At 49.0% G+C, this 17,623-nt stretch overlaps 1 protein-coding gene across 1 annotated transcript in view; it reads right to left on the reverse strand.

Annotated features, from left to right (window-relative positions):
* Positions 1–17,623, reverse strand: part of LOC105672153 (uncharacterized) — an 87,326-nt gene that overhangs the window by 3,068 nt on the left and 66,635 nt on the right. The window contains exons 9-14 of the mRNA XM_012366883.2: positions 8,655–8,905; positions 6,604–6,848; positions 6,286–6,444; positions 5,980–6,125; positions 406–2,997; positions 121–327 (exon numbers count right to left, since the gene is read on the reverse strand). Of these exons, the coding sequence (XP_012222306.2) occupies positions 121–327; positions 406–2,997; positions 5,980–6,125; positions 6,286–6,444; positions 6,604–6,848; positions 8,655–8,905 (3,600 nt within the window). The remainder of the gene's footprint in view (positions 1–120; positions 328–405; positions 2,998–5,979; positions 6,126–6,285; positions 6,445–6,603; positions 6,849–8,654; positions 8,906–17,623) is intronic.

Consider the following 17,623-nt stretch of genomic DNA (forward strand, 5'->3'; position numbering starts at 1 on the left):
TAGCGATAAAATCAGTTTCATTCGTCATATTATTTTCGGAAAGTTTCATTATAATGTGAAATCTTCTACGTTTTACATCTACAGCTAAGATATATCCATTTGATTAATGATGATATTTACCGTCTCTTTTACTCGGAGGCATGATATCGAGGCCAATGGTTTTGAGAAAGCCAACTTTCGGCTCGAAATCTGGCGTATGAAGTAAAACGTCCGGATGCTCACGCGGAATCGGTAAGACGGACTCTATTACAGGCTCTATTTCCAGAGGTAGTTCCGGTGGATCGGGATTCAATCTGTACCTTTTCTCAACCTTACACAATTCAATCTCTGGAAAAATAATGACAAGTTAGACAAGAATAATGAAGAAACGCTGGTCGTAATAAAGTTAAACGCGATTCCTCCTACCGTTCCTCACAGTCAGCGTGGTGAGTCCAAACATAGCTAGGAAGGCCAGTTTGTCTTGCGAATATTGTAGCTTAGCCGGCGGACCTTTCGTGATCCAAAGATCCATATCTTTGGTTTCATCTTCGTCCTCCGAGTCGGAGCTACACGTGACGCCCGTATGCTTCTCCCTCTTCCGTTTACGCCTCTTCTCGGCCAGATCGAGGGACGACGTCAACTCCTTCGGCATCTCAGGCACCAGGAAGGACTTCTCGCTGCTGCTGGTGATATCCTGCTTGACCAGAGCCTTGCTGAGATCAGGCACGTTCAGCACCGCTGGCTCGCACTTCACGGAAATCTCAGTCAAATTATTGCACTTGTCGGTAAAGCAAAACGCGGTCGTTTTCAGCTCGTTGTTGCTCGCCGAGAAGTTCAGGAGCTTCTCCTGATACTTGGGTATTTGCAGGAGCACGTTGGAGACGTTCTGACAAGTGCGCAACACTTCTTCAGACTTGATGCTCTGCATCAGCTGCGTCGTGTCCAGGGGCTTCTGCGCAATGTCGTTAATGCTGAACTTAAAGCTCGGTTGAAACGGTAATGTGGACAAGACGTTGTTCTGATCGCATTGCGTTTTACTGCTACAATCGACCTCGGACTTGCACTCCTTCTCGCTGAGATTGTAGTTCACCGGGTGAAAGGGCGACGGGCCCTTGCCCTGTTGCTCGTAAGGCAAGTGCGGGATCGAGACCTTCTCCTGGAGCGAATTCGCTGCGACATGATTCTGATTCGACAACTGCGGCTGCCTGATTGGACTCTCGCTCACGCTCTTCTCGCTGCACGCGTTCAACTTGCCGTCCTTCACCGCGACGTCCGAATTGCTCTTGTGATGCGCGCTCGTGTGATTCGTTATTTTCCCGCCGTTCGCGATCTGATTGTTGGCGCTGAAACCGCTGTTGCTCACTGCTTTCTCCTGACTGGCAGCGCAGTGATTGATCATGCTGTCGTTTCGCGAAGTCGCAGTTGTCGTCTGATGAGACTCGCCGATGTGATGCGCGTTCGGCTGCTGCTTCGTGGTGCTGTTCGAGGTGGCCGCAACACTCGCGCCGCCGCTGCTACCGTGACTGCTGCTCGTATTTATCGTCGGTACGTTGAGCTTGGGCTGCGAGTGGTGCGACTGATGCGGTGACGACGACGATGTCGACGACGCGGACGATAAGTGCGGTTTGTAGAGACTTGGCACATGCGAAACGGGTATATGCGGATGATGGTACTGTTGCGGCGGTGGATACGAGATCGGCTGGGAAAGCGTCTGCTGGTTGCTCATAGACTTGCCGTCCATCGTCGAGGTGTTCTCCTGCATCACCTGGCTGCCCACGGCCTGCGCGGTGGTCGGCGTCATCGACGGCGGCTTCAACGACGGCTCGTGATGACCGATCTGATTGACTATACTGTGATTGTGGCTGTTCATTATCGGCCGCTGCTGCGTCTTCGTCGAGGAGGAGCGAAACGAGTCCTCGAAGGGCCTGACGAAGGCCGGCTGCGACGCGGTCGTCGTGCTCGTCGTGGTCGTCACAGCCGTTGTCGCGGACAACGCGCCCGCCGTCGTCGTTATCGTCGGCGGCTCCTTGCCTCTCGGCACGTGAACACCGTGGGACAGCGGCGGCGATTTGTGCGCCATGTGATTCATCGCGCTCAACGTCGAGGAACTGTTCGGCGGCGTCTGTGCCGCGTGCGCGGTCATCACGCCGCATAGAGAACTCGTAGTCGTCGTACCGCTCGTACTGTTCGCGCGTGGTTGATGCTGCTGCTGCTGCTGCTGTTGCGTTTGAGACTGCTGTTGATGCTGATGCTGCTGTTGCTGCTGCTGATGGTATATGGAACTTGTGACCGTGGTAGTCGCGCTGCTCATTATCGTGGCTGTGTGCTGACTAGAATGAATGGTACTTGACGGCACGGGGGGCAAGTGGAGGGAGGGGATGGAGATGATAGGCGGAAGAGGCATGCCTAGGGACAGCGACGGCGGTGGCGGCGGCGGTCCTATCACGCCCGGCGTCAAGGACGGGATGGAGGGTATCGAGGGTATCGGCGGCGGGCCGATCGGCGCCGAGCTTATGGCCGTCGGCAATGGTGGTCCGAGGTTCAAAGGGGGCAAAGCGGAGCCCAGGGGGGGTGGTATGGGCGCGGAGCTGGCGGAGCAAATGGAAGTGGAACCCAGGGATGGTCCGATGGGCGCTGCTGCGCTGGGGAAGGATGGCAGACGAGAGTGGTAGATGGTGGCGGCTGCCGTTGCTGCATCGGAAGGCGGTGGCGGTGGCGCGGCCGACGGGGGCTGCTGCTCCTCCTTTCGTGACTGATGGTGATTGCCGCTGACGGCAACGGCAGACCCGCTGCCGCTGCTGCTGGCGTTGCCGGTGTTATTGTTGTTACTGCCGCTGCTGTTTCCAGTGTTGCCACCACTGGCATTCCCACTGTTGTTGTTGCTACTAACGCCGCCGCCGCCGCCGCCGCCGCCGCCGCCGCCGCCGCCGCCTCCGCCGCTGCCGCTCTGTCGTTCTCTGCTGTCGCGTTCTCGCTCCCGGTCGCTATGCATCTGAGCCGCTATGGTCGGCTTCCTAGCTGGAACAAATCCCGAACACAGTGCTTGGTGATCTTCCACTCGTCTACAATGAAAGAAATCCTGGCCATGGCGATATGTTACGTGATTTTCCTCTTTCATTACGGCATTCAAGTATATTCTATGTAAAATATAACAATTTTTTATCGTGAAATAATTTTTGAAATCTTAGATGTAATAATAACGTATTAATCAAATAATACGACATATCGCTATGGCCAGATTTCGTTATCTTATACTGCATTAAGTCTTTTCCAATAATTTTAGTATATCCAATAATAAAAGACAGTTGCTTTTATCACGACGTAATCTAAATGTCTCGTTAGATTTTGAGACAAGCTTTTATGGTGAGTTTGCGCGCGAGGAGAAGCGTTAAGAAAATATTATCTCATGTTCACGATCTTATAGGTTTAATAGAGTACACGGTTATGCTAAAATTTTTACGCAAATTAACTGTATTATATATTGGGTTTTAATAGCATTTCCAATTAATTATCACGCAATTAATGGGTTAAAAAAGACCTACGCAATTGTTATACGCAATGACGCTATGCAATATAAAATTTTGCGAATTTACTTCTTCGTATTAGTTCATCTATTCCAACTTACCTTGGCTTTACTTAATTATTCCGGCGCTATAAGAAGATATTAAGTATCTATATTCGCTTCGAAGTATTGGGGATGATTACTGTCATGTTTTAAGTAACGCTGAGCAAAAAAAAAAATAAAAAAAAATAAGAGAACCAATTGTCTAAGCTATTGGGGCAATCGCTATCATCGTTGCTCTAATATTAAACAGCGAACGTTTTCATAATAATTGTATCAATATCTTTTCATAATAATAACCGCAGCAAAATAGATATTCAAAAACTGGACCACAGTTCACGGAATCTTCCCCAAAACTGTTTCAGAAAATGATTCGAGGGTCAAGAATTCCAAGTCCATTAGAATTTCAATCACATTTTTTGCAAGTTTTATTTTCATTTATAGTCCAAATATACATGTTTACATAATAAATTATATAAAAATGGTATAATTTTGACCAAAAAAACATGTGTAATAAAGTTTATATACATCGGTTGATTCAGTCAGTATCAGAGGAGCAACATGTTTACTATACAATTAAGGGAAACTATATTTTGACATTAAGTGGTTAATTGCAAAATTTCTAAAACAGTTGCGGGAACTAACGCAAGAGTGCATTGCGCCTGATGAAAGAACACTTGATGTTTGAATTAATTATAATTCATCAGATTGCAATTTCACGCACATACCTAAAGTTCACGCCTCGAAAATATAAATATTCACAGATATTTATTATATTCACTATACCAAATGATTAAACACTTTCCACCGATTTAACAAATTTCTAATCAATAAAAAATATAATTTATAATGCCCAATAAACTAATTAATAAAAAAAATGTATAATTTTTAACGCCTCAAATCATAAAATATCAAATATATGTGTTTTATTTTTACTTAACAATAATAAGTATAAGGAAAAAATTTAATATTAAAAAAAAAATTATCTAATGCATCATTCGTTGTATAACAGTACTCATCTCTAATGCACATGATGTTTTGTAACCGCTTCGGTTCCGCCATCCGATATTTCCCTCGAAAAGTCCAAAAACTCAATAAAACAGCCCTTTTTCTTTGAAAGGCGTGCACTCTTATGTTTAAGTTTCGCTGTTATCGACTACAAAACGATTAACTATATAACCAATCTGCTGTCGTACAGTAAATGGTTTCACATTCGAATACTACAGAAACGAGTTGAAACACGTATGCAAAGAACATCGTGTACACAACAGGTGTATGGCCGACCGAAGGCCGACTTACTGTTGATATGACATTAACAAAAGGCGACAGTAGCAGATAAGTCTGACTTCGGTCCGTGTGTAGAGAAAAGAAAACAGCTAAATTGGGTCTCGGAAAAATTGGGTTGCACTTGTAATTTGTCCGTGTCCCAGGTTGAAAGTAGAATGAATAATATCTTTTTGCCACTAAGCCCACTTCTGACAATTCGGTGAGTATCGAGCCGATGGACAATATCGTTTAAGGGTATATATTGAGCGAACAAGGAACGAACTGCCAATGTGAAGTAAAATTTGTTTTCGGGGGCCAACGTTCGAAGTAGGATCGCGACACGAATCGAACGTCGAACCTCCCCCTCTGGTTCGTTGCGGCGTACTTTCTGGAAAATTCGCACTCGCTGTTCGTTCGATGTTCATTTCTTCACAGCGTATATAGCCCACCCTTTAGATCTCTCTCGCTCAGACACCAAAATCGCGTGCTTACTTAAAAGATATCAACGCTACTTCCGTAAGAAACGAGTATAACTATGTGACTACGACTCTCATTAAATCTAAATTAAAATTAGAAGCGTAATATGTTTGTTCTTTTTTTTTTCTTTTCTTTTCTTTTTTGGAGTTTTTCACTGGGTCACAGTCACAGTTTCTACAACGACTTCTCCTCGCTCGCGCCGCTCAGTCCGTCTGTCGTTTTGCAGAAGAACTTTGGCTCGCAGTACAGGCTGTCCGTACGTCGCGTCGTACAACGATCGCCGCTGAGAGGAGTGCGATATCTCGCTTCAGCGTGTTCGACTTTTGGGATTAAGGCTAAACGAAAGACGACGGCGTGTGCGCGAGCGAATGCGTGTACAGAGAAATCCCGACACCATTTCAATGGGAGGGCGGATGCTAGATTGGGAAGATGGCCGAATGAGAGAAATTTGACATCGGAGGAAATTTTCGCGCGGTATTTCGACGTCGCCGCAGCGGAAGAGCGGAAAAAACAAAAAAAAAACAAAACAAAAAAAAAACAAAAAAAAGAAGAAAGAAAGGCGGAAAGAGTTCGCGCGCCTTAACAAGCGATCGCAAATGGATCGCAATCGCGCGCTTCGATCGACGTTTTTCTTTTCTTTTTTTTATTTTTTACTTTTTAATGAAAGGCAGTGGGGGGTGGAGCGACTCGCTCACCTGCAGTATCGGCGGATGCAGGTGCAGGCGCGGGTACCGGGGCAGCGGGAGCAGAACTTCTCGCTGCTCTTCTCCTCTCCTCCTCCTCCCGCAACGCAGCCTGCTCCCGTGCTTGCCGCAACCTATGCTCCTCCTCCATCTTCAGCCTGAAAAAACGAGAACCGCAACGCGGTGTTAATAAAGAAATTCGACATCCACGACCGTTCGCTTCGTGATTCTTTCTCTCTCTCTCTTTCTCTCTGTCTCTGTTTCTCTCTCTCTCTCTCTCTCTCTCTCTTTCTCTCTCTCTCTGAATTTTTCACTTACCGTTCATGCATCACGGGAGACATCAGTCCCAGAGAGGCGGGCGGCGGGGGAAGAATGTCTGGACTGTATCTCATATACAGATGAGGATACGACGGCAGTCCGGGAAACAACGGCGGTCTCAGCATTCCGCACCGCTCCAAATACAATTGTTCCTCTATTCTGGAATAGAAAGAGAGACAGACGATCCGTTAAACCCCGCTTGGCTTTAATTGATATTCGCAAGAATATTCGGGCTTAGAGCGCCCGAAATAAGGCGCGAAAGTTCTTCTTTCCCGATAAAACGCTGGGAGACTCGCGCAACGACAATGCGCCGCTTACCTATAAGCGTGCTGCATATGCGGCGGTGGATAGAGACCGGGATGATAGGCGCTGTAGGTCGCGGGATCCAAGGCGAACGCCGACGGATGGGCCGGATGGTGCTCGGGCCGGTACGGCTGGAAACCGGAACGGGCCAGCAGCTCGGAAGCCGCGGCAGTTACGCTGTGCTTGCTGGTTTCAACGGGTCTGGCAGTTGTGTACAAGGAGGGAATCTCTTCGGGTCTCCGCTCGTGCGTCGATCGCTCCTGCGAGGGGAAAAATTAACGGTGTTCCTCAGTCGATCGGATAAATGCGCGACAAGATGCCTTTTTTTTTTTCCCCTTTTGCAATAATTTGTAGCGCGCAATTTTTTTTTATACGTTCAAACGATTGGCGCGCCTGCTCTGTTCAAGATGCTAAATATTCAGCGAGAGTCACGAAATTATATTAAAGTTGAAAAAATATGTCTGAATTTATGCTCAAGTGCAGATTCGTGGGCAAAAAAAATCGCGATTTAAAACAGGGCACTGTCCTTGTTGCGAGAGTTAGCAATATTTTTAAGACGATTTCTTGGTAGGCGACGCAAATTGCCTGAAATTTTCTGCAGCTTATAGTCTCTTCCGCCACTTAGATGTTACGAGCGGTCTCGCAGTTTATTGCCAGGCGTTGTAACGAAGTCGTGCACCGAACCGGCAATGAGTTGCCGCACGGATGACTGCGCCGTGGAAATTGGTAGGAAGAACGTGCACCTCCGGTCAGACCGAAGCGACGAACCAAGGAATTCATCATTACAGATAAATACTGGTCGATGCTGAAAATATCCGACGAGCATCCGTGAAATTTCTCAGTTTACGCGAAGTGACATTGATTTATCCGATTATCCGATCTCGCAGTTTCATTATGCTTCATCAAAGAAAAACGAACGCTGCCTTTGCCGCGTGTTTCAAATCGCTGATCCTTTCCGTGTCAGTTCGCATCATTCGGCTCGCTGTACTTATACAGCCGGTAAGACTATCAAACACGAAAAACACTCAAAGTCCGGATTACACAACCCAGATTGTCAGCGGAAGCTAGGCTCGGAAAAGTCCCCGCATTTGCAATGCAATAGCGCGGACGATACAATCGAAGAAGGGATCTTTGATCTTTGCGATTATCGAGAACCGAGCTACCTTACTCGCTTTCCGCCAGAGTAAGCACCTTTTTCATTTCGTTACCGCGATTGGCTGCGTTTTCGATCTACCTTTGAGCCTTTGACACTTCGCAATCTTGCGAGGCCGTTTGATTCGCGTGCCTTCGAAATCGTTCTCTTTTCCTTCCGCGCCGTTTCACGCGAGTAATTTTATTCCGCCCCCTCGACACTTTCACCGTTGATGACGAGACGTTAATTCCCGACGGCAATTACCGCTCTTCGAGATCGCGTGAACTTGAATCGAGCCGCGATATCGTATGCAAGATGTCCCGGTATTCGCACGCTTTCTCTCGACGGCCCCCCCCCTCTTTTCGCCGCAAAAATGAGAAGCCGCCTAACTATCTTTTAAGTCCCGACATTAAGTTTCAAGTCATTAAATTTCAAATTACACTTCTGCCGAAGTAATTTCTGGTTTAAATTAATCGAAAAACAAATTATCGCTTATAATACTGATTAATTATAATTCCTCATTTTTTTTAAACTAGAACCGAGTACACAGCGATTTTTCGAGAATGTTGTAAAATAAACCGCCTTATCGACAGAAGCAAACGCGAAAGATTTGAAGAAAACAAAAAAAAAATCCCCTGCAAATGTATGCACCCTTCTCGAGCGTATTCTGCCACACCTATCTTGCGACCCGATCGTACAAGGAAAAAAAAAAAAAACGTGTCCTCGCGAAAGACGAAGGCGCGCACGAGACGACCGATGTCAACCGATTTTTCTCAGCCGCGCCCGCTACACACGCCCCAAAAAGCGCTTCGTTTATTATTCCGATCATGGGACCACCGAGTCTGAGGTCGAGGGCGCCCCTTTGTCCGCGAGACGGATGCACTTGGTTCTGTCCCGGTCGCGCGTGAACCGCGAGGCCGGTGCGATCGCTCACCTTGGCTGGGGAGGGACCTCTGACCAAAGGCGGCGGCGCCCGGTTCTTCGGGCTGGCGCGGGGCTCCTCTTCCTGAGGTGCCGGGCCCGCCTGCTTGGCCAGGTTCCTCAAGGCGGCGGCGAAGCTCCTGCTATTCTGTTGCCCGCCCGGTCCAGGTCCCGGCGTGTGACCCTGAGGTAGCACACCGGAACTGGGTCGGTGGGACTTGCCGATCGAGGTCGGCTGAGCTTTGGTGCTGGCAGGCTGCAGACCTGAAAGAAAAACGGGCGAAAGGTCAGCGTCGGTATAAGGTCACAGGAGTGCGTGTGAAATTGCGCTCGGCGCGTAATTCGGAGATGGAAAAGGAAGCGGGATACCCCGGTGTGTTCGTGAACCCCCGGTGTGTGATGGGGGGGGGGGGGGGGGGGAGACACGTCGACATGGCGTGCGGCGGCAGGTCACTCCTGACGTAAATCACGTCACCGACACGTTTGACACGATTGCGCGACTCGCGCCGCTTTTCCGCGCCAATCTGCGGAATTAATCCGCGCGCGAAGGCACGGAGGATACACGTGTCGTCCGAAACGACGCATCTGTCACGCGGCTGATTATCTCGGACGGGAATTCAATTAACCGTGCCATTTGCTCAACTTCATCGACGTCGGCTGTGAATCGCTTCTCTCATATACTCGCGGTAATAACTTTCGATAACGCGTACGTTTCGTGCATTCCTCGTGAAAGAGGCGTTATCGAGCGGAGATTAACGAGCGACCCCCGTCGTCTCCACACACGTGCATTCTCTCTCTCTCTTTCTCTCTCTCTCGTACTCGGTAACGAGCGTGCCTCATAATTCCTCGCTCGGGTCGGAGGTTGAGCTCGTGTTGACGTGACCTGCCGGAGAGGTTGGCCGAGCATGATCGACTTCGTGGGAGATTAATCGCAAGGCACGCGGCGAGAGATAGAAAAGAAGGGAAATGATACATCGATTCCTGAGTGACGCTGATATACTTATTTCTGCGTGGGCAAGAAAAATCCATCGCAAAAATTAAGCATCCGCGTACAAAATAAATATATATTTTAACATTGCGATTGCAACAATCTCATTAACGAAGTAGCTGTGCAATAAGTAATATTGTGATAATCGCGGGCCAGAGAGTGACGATAATAATTCGAGATTAGCGGGGAGCCGATAATAATTTTATTTAACACGGATCGTCGGCGATAAGGAATAAAATGGCGATTATCATCGGCAAAGTTGCGCGGTCGCATCACGCAACCGAACGCCGGCGTCGAAGGTCTACGATTTCCTTACTCGAATTCCTGAGTTTACGGCGGAAATGATGAGTGATAAAACGCGGCGCGTTACGCCACGATAATGGCGACAATAATTAGGATTTACGGCGAGAAGCGGCGAGCGAACCGGTAATAAAATATCGTTGCCCGCGAACCGGTGTTCGTTAATTAGACAAACGACGGCGACAATTAATCGCCGCTCGCGATGCCGGTAAAGCGAGCCGTATAATCGACAAAGTAGAAATAACTCTAATTCTGACGTCGTTATAAATCGATGGTGTTAACGCTTCAAGAAAAATAGAAGCCGCGTAATAATGAGCGAAGCAAAATAATGCTTTTATCGCACGCAAAGATGCAACGGCGAGCGAGGAAACATTAAACTGTAATTTAAGCCTTAATTTGAGTTTTAACTCGAGCCGCAACTTGAGTCGCAATACGGAGACAATATCGCGAACACCAAAAACAAATGCCGAGATATTGCAATGGAAAAAAAAAATTAAATTAAGATTATTAAGAAAAGAAAAGATCAGTTTATGCCCGCATTGCGGCGGGTACACTTTTCGCGAAACCTAAAAAATAATTTCGCATTATTTAATATAATGCGAATAAAATATGGTAACTGTTACCATATTTTCTAATTAGCGGATGCAAGAATGCTTAATTTGACCCGCGACCCTTATTATGTAAAAAAAAAAGCCACGCGTTACTTCGCGGTTTAATTAAACGGTGTCGCAGTGCAACGTCCTTGACGTTGGCGTGATGAATTCCCGAATATATTACATTTTCATGACATTGTTTTCTAGGCTGTTCGTGGAGTGACACAGCGTTGCATATAAACGGCGTTATGTAAAGTTACAACCTTACGCCGCTATCGCGTAGTTATAAAGTGCCGGCTCAAAGTTGAGTAAGGTCGATAGGGTAATCAAAATCGTCTGATAAATGTGACGGCATTTTAATAAAGATTTTGCAACGTGCTTGGCGGAAATGAAGGCGATACTAGTGAATAAACCAACAATAATAAAATCGTTGTCGCACAATCGCCGACTTTTGCGACAACTCAACCGTTTCACGTTTCATCAAGTCGTTCATTAAAATTATTTGTTAACACTTCGCACACGGTATTCGTGTAAAAAAAAAAAAAAATCAAGCTTTTGCAACACGAAGTTTCCAACGCAAACTTCCTCGTGCAGTTCTAGCAACTTATCGGATCCTCCGAACAATCTACTCAATTAGAAGCCGCTCGTTCCATATTCCTCGGCGTCTTACGTAAGTTTTCCATCTTCGAGATCGCGTCCCCGTCCGCGTTTTCTTAAAACGCCGACAAGGCGCACAATGGCACCGACGACAAACACCGGGAGAGGAAAAGCGCATTATTGCCTCTCAGGCATCTCATCTCGAACGCGAGAGAACCCGAGAGGGAACCTCGCCGGGCGAATATCGATATCGCGGAGTCCCTGATCCGGCTGAATTTAAAAAAAAGAAAAAACCACGCGGAAAAAAGGGAAGAATCGCGAGAAGAGCAGGAGAAGATTACGCCCCCCTCCTCGGGCTCTCCTTTTTTTTTTTTTCGAGTTAGCGACGCACGTCAGCACGCGAGCGGCCTTTTGTCTTCCAGAAGGGAGCGGTCGGGAACGGGGAGGTCGCCCTTTCCTCCCCCACGCGATAAACGCCCCTCGGGGTGAAACGGGAGAATAACAAAGAGATAATGCCCGATGGCCCTCGTCCTCCCCCTCTCGAGGGGGGGAGTAGTAGTCAACCCCGCCATTGAATTCTTCATCAGCGGAGTGCAGAGAGACGTCTTCGCGCGGCTGCGAGCAGTTTTTCCTCTCTTTCCGCCTCGGTTATCTTCATCTTTATTCATCCCCCGCTTTCGTCGCCTCTTCCGCGCGTACCTCTTTTCTTTTCCGCCCTTTTCCCTCGCCCCCCCCCCCCGCGAGACCGGAATCAGAACCGCCTTCTCGCTCGAATTGTTCGTCCCGCGCTCTCGTCATTCGATTTCCACGTTTTGGCGTCCGCTCACGCAACCGTCAACTTTGCGGCGACGAGGGGAGCGAAGAGTTACAGGAGAACAGCTTGTACACGTAAGTACAACGGCGGTGCATGTCACGCTGGTTAAGAACAAAGGAGACAAAAAAAAAAGTGCGTATCCGTCATCGATTCTTCTTCCTCGCGATATTACAGCGAGGCATGTTTCGCGCCGCTGAAAGGGTTTGTCCGCCTCGCGAGAAGCGCTCTCATTTAACGGCAGAGTGTCTCCCGTCGCTCCTCCAGCCTTTTGTTCTCGCAGACTCCCGGTCGGCATCTCTTCGCCCCCGCGCAAATCCCACCCCCGCGCTTTCTCTCTCTCTCTCTCTCTTCATTTGAATAAACCGCGAGATGTCGCGTCCGACAGGGAATCCGGACCCGCGCGCTTCGTCGCCGAAACTTCCAACCACAAGAGTTCCTCCCCTTTCTGGTCGGAGGGGGGGAGTTATCGCTAACTTAACATCCTCCACTATCCTCCATCACGCTAATCGTCGCTCCATCTCACCTCCCCCTCCTCCCTCCTCTGTTCGCGCAGCAGACATATACGTAGATCCACGAAGGAGCGATCGTTCGATGACAGACGGGAGATATCCTCTCCGCCGAGTCGAGGGACTTCTCGCCCGCTCGTTACCGGCGAGGGTGCGAAAATGTGCCCGGAATCCGCGGAGCGAGGTGGAAGACGGCGCGACGGGGGAGGACGGAGGGGGCGAGGAGGGGAGAACGACATTTACTACCACCCGCTCCGCCGCGAGTATCACTGCGGGGTGGGTTGACTCCGTGTGTCGGTGCCACGAGGATTCCGTTGGGCTCGGAAGTGGAGGAGGCGGCTGCGGTAAGGGGAGAGGAGAGAGCGAGAGAGAGAGAGAGCGCGCGCGCGCACGGCCGCTGGGGGTGTTAAGCGGCTTACAGTCTGTTACCATGGTAACGCCACACCACTAAGACAGGAAGAGAGCCTGAATCCGGCCCGTTACGGTCCCCGCCGGCTCTCTCGGTGCACCCCATCAACGGCGCTCTCTCGTGTCCCCGTGAAAGAGCAAAGGGGACGGAGGAGGGGACGGCAGAGGGGACGCAGGAGAAGGTGAAAGACGAGGTGGTAGGCGCGTGGTCGGGGATGGTGGCGACCGGATTACGCCACTAACTCTGTTTTTACACCGAAGTGTTTTTCACCGAGAGCTTCCGATGTACAGAGAGAGCGTGGCGTAAATCGCACCTGCTCCTTCTCTCTCCCTCTCCCGTCCCTGTCACGCGCGCGCGCGCGTCTCGAGTTAAACCTTTGAAGTCGTGGAGGACCTTTTCTTAGCGGAAAGCTGACCCGGTCGCCGTTCTCCTTAACACTTCTTACTCCGCCCGACGTGAGATATCTGAACGATTGATCGCGAAATAAAGAGAGAGAGAGAGCGAATAAGCTGCGATATAAATGAAAATAGTTTAACAATTATTTTTCAAAATGCACATTTACACGATTTAGCGCGAAATGCTTCGTGGCTCGAGAAAACTCGATGTGATCAGATAATTGAGTATTCATTCTTCCTGCATTGTCGACGTTTAAAGTTTCGGAATTGAAAAGAATGAAAGACGAAGGACAAAGATTTCTGCGAATTTGCGCGCCAAGCTCGCGCGGAAACTCGCGGAATAAGTTCGCACTAAGGTTCGCGTACAGACGGCACATAGTCGGCAAAGAGAGTATCGCTTCATCTCGCGTGTCGCCTGCAAACACCTCGCCGGCGCGATGAAGTTATTGCGATTCGCGTTTACCGGACCATTATACGCCGTGTCCCGGATTATAAAGGGGTGGCTGGGCGTAGCCGGAGCTCGTGCGATAAGGCTCGGCGAGAGCTCGAACACGGCGGGGCGTTCGTCAGGAAGTTGGCGAAGTACTTAAGAGCACGAAGTCTTTAGACCGCGCGTACGAGTGATAGTATTAACGAGCCGACGACGAGGTCGCGATGTCGCGCTAAGTGATATTAACTTGAAAACAGATGATAAGACACAAGTTATTTGATGTATTTTTTTTTTGTTTTCGAACTTACGCCGCGTCGCGGAGATATTTCGTCGTGTTTTGCAATATATGATGTGACGCCAGCACGCGGGAAATTTATTCGAACGCAGCGAGCGAAAACATACAAATGTAACGAGATCGTGCTGCACGAAGGGATAAAATGCATTATGCCGGTGCGCAGATCAAAGGAAATGCTTTGCACGTGGCGCGTATTGCCGGAGGTGGGGCGCATCCGTTTAATATTACCGATAAAGTAATTATCATTTTCGTTCGTTACGACAGATATTAATTGACGATGCCAAACGCACAAAGGGATAATTGTCGCGTCGGCGAAAAGGGGGAAGCGGAGCGATCGTCATTTTATATCGTTTATAGTCACGAACTGCTCGCGATAATAAAAGGTTCATTACGAGCGGAGGTATCGAGCCAAAGCAGCAAGGTCGATCTATCATCGAGGAACTCGGCGTGCATAAAAGCCGCAACGACGCGAATTGCATGTTCGATAGACTTGACAAAACGTGTTGTCGATAATACGTCGGCTTACAAAACGCAATTAAATATTTTGTAAATATTTAACAACAGTGTGTTGCAAAATATCATTTATCTCAAAAAGTCTGGATTCGTTTCACCCTTTCATCCGTTCTGTGCAAAACAAACGATGCGTAAAGTTTGACAAAATAACTTTTGCAATATTTATTTTATCCGAAGAGAGTCCGCCCAAGTAATTTCGGTATTTTGAAATAAAGATTAAAAAAATCACAATATACACACGACTTTTCAGGGATGAATATTAGCGCGAGCAAGTGTATCGCGTTTCAACGGTATCGAGTATCGCCTCTTTTAATTACCAAGTCGGATTCTCCGGTTTCGAAATGGTTATTCCGTATTTAATTATGTTGAAAGCATGAGAGAAAATCGCGTTGGAAAATCCTGGCCGGCGCGCTCGTCGGATATAAGAGCCGGAGAGATAGACAACAGGTGGAAAGCGATTCCTGTAAGGTTGACAAAACCATCGGCACGGATGGTAAGCGCGAAGCATAATAGGAGAGCGCCGGAGGGTGGAAGGCGACGTCGTCCTCGTCGTCGTCGTCGTCGTCGTCGCTTGGCAAGGATAAAACTCCGACCATCCTGCAGAAACTCGTCTCTCTCCTCTTTTTTTCTGTCCCTTCGTTCGCACGAAAAGGGCGGGAAAGGGGGAGCGAGCGTTCGATCGATTCTCGCGTCGCGATAAACGGGGTATCGTTCCGGCGGCGGGCGCATAAATCCCCGACGAGAGCCGGGGCGCCGCGACGCCGGGCGTCGCGCGAGAGAGCGACTCCGCCGCGGAAATACCGGACCGCGAGGACGCGTGTGTTACCTGATGCCTCGCGTACGCGGCATGAATTATTTAGAGCGTCGTGTACCTGATACACACCCCGCCCATCCCCCGCCGTCGTTTATTTATGTCTCCGTTTTTTTTACATTCGATAAATTCTAATCGGCCGATATGACGTCGCGACGAACGAAACGAATTGCGAATTCGCTTCGCGTCTCGGATATTTTTCTCCGCGCGCGAGGAAGAGAATTTTCGTTCGCGGTTTTCCGATTTTTTACACGTCGCCAGAGTTCTTTGCGCAAAAATAAAAATAATTTCCCCGATCGTTTTTCACATCCGCGCTTTCGCCGCGACTTTTCGCGCAGTCTTATTGATCGCGTTTTAAACTTCACTATCGGTCACCGCGCTTCTATCTTATCCAGGAAAATGTCTGGCGCGTCGTAAAATTTGTCGAGCATTCTCTCGATATTTTCTCGCCCGCTGATCGGTATTTGTCGAACAATTCGACTATCTCGCGCCGTAATACTTGCACAGCCTGATACCCGGTTCGTGTAGAACGTCGAGAGATGGTATACGCTGAGTGCTCGCGCTGTCTGGCATTATCGCCGCGCGGCCGTTGCGTCTTATGCATAAGACTTCTCTGCATAAGACATGACTCAACCGAGCAAGAGGGAACGTTCCTCACCGACGTCTTCTCCCCAGGGTACTTCCGGTACGCGCAGTAAAACACTGACGGAGATCGTGCCCGGGGTCGGAATTGCTCACTGAGATTCGGTGGCAAGCGACGCGTGAAAAGGGACGTCCGAGGAGAGAACCGGAAGGGAAGGAAACGTGAACAAGGGGTGCATGAGAAGAGAAGAGAGAAATGTCGCGGTCGTTTGTCCAACACTACGGAGCTATGATAAGTAAGCGTAGAGTCGTGACTTACGAAATTTGCGGTAGACTGCGTAACAGCGTGGTCTGCGAGTGGCGGTATAAAATCTCAAGAATAAATTATTTAAAGCTGATATTATTTTATTTTCCCGCGGAAAAGATAGATGAATTATTTTATTTTCTTTCCGTGGAACAAACGTCCGTCTTCTCGTCGTATTTTTCTTTTTTTTTTTTTTTCTTCGTAACGGCCGATCGCGTTCGTCAGCCGAGAAACCGTCGGGATAAATTTTCATGGTTCTGTTACGTGCGGCCGCGCACGTTTCCCGTACGCAGAGTGTCGTCCATGAAATCTTAACACGGGTCGTGACGCTCGGTGTAGCTTTCAGGGTAAAAATAACGCGGTCGATAATAGCCGGCCACGGCGAAATCGCGTGCTGTCGAGGCGAAAGTTAACATTATTTTTAACGGCAAATCGTCGGGCGATTTACTCGGGCGACGTGCGCTCGCCCGGCCGGCTGCGATACGAGCCCGCCCCGAGGGGAATAAAAGTCGCTACGCTGTATACTTAGCTTCCGTTGGCACACGTGTACACCTTATGAAATGTTAATCGCGTACGTTCGCTTTTTATTGGCCTGTAAGACAAGGTAATCGCCGAGGGTTGTTCACGGGAAATGCATCAACGTGGAAATCGATACGCAACATGGTAGAGTCTCGAAAACTTACGCCCAACCTCCCCCCGCGGGAACATTATTCAGCCGATGAACAGGCACGAAACAACACCGCTGCGAAAACAAATGCGTATTACTTTGTCTCGCGAAATATTCCGAGCAAGCCAACCGTGTTGAACAAATTTCGTTAACGCTTAATAAAGTTGCTCAAGTTATCTTATTACGTCTTCCGCATTATGAAATTAATTTTTTAGAAGAAGATTCTTGAGGAAAATTGAGAGAAGTGGCGATAGCTACGGCGCAACCTTACACCGGCCATAATTGCGAGGCGAAATTAAGATAAGTTACAGGAGAAATTCGACACGAGGGGCGGCGGCCCCGGCGATCTTTTCCGCGGGCGCACATCTGCGCCGTACACACAGGGTGGTTGGAAAACATGGCGGCGTAAGGGTGAAGAGCAAGAAGGCCTCCTCCGGGGTGCGCCGCGATCAGCCCCTCGATATTAAAGCGTGGAAAAAAGACTCGAGGGAGCGAGGCTGCCTTTGCCTGGCAAAGTTTTCCCTTTAACCACGCCTGTCGTCGAGCGCCGCGATACGATACGGCGCGCGTCGACCGACGACGACGACGACGACGACGACGACGACGAGACGCCGAGGTTGTCGTTGACGATATTAAATTTCCGGCGACGATGCTACCAGTTTATGGACAGAACCGGAAGGGTATCGACCCTACACCGAGCGCACACGGGTGACCGATATCGGTTCGCGAAAAAATGTCTCGCTCGTCACGCGTTGTCGCTTGCGAAATAACGCGATGT

This window comes from Linepithema humile, chromosome 4 (genome assembly GCF_040581485.1).
Source record: "Linepithema humile isolate Giens D197 chromosome 4, Lhum_UNIL_v1.0, whole genome shotgun sequence".
NCBI lineage: Eukaryota > Metazoa > Arthropoda > Insecta > Hymenoptera > Formicidae > Linepithema > Linepithema humile.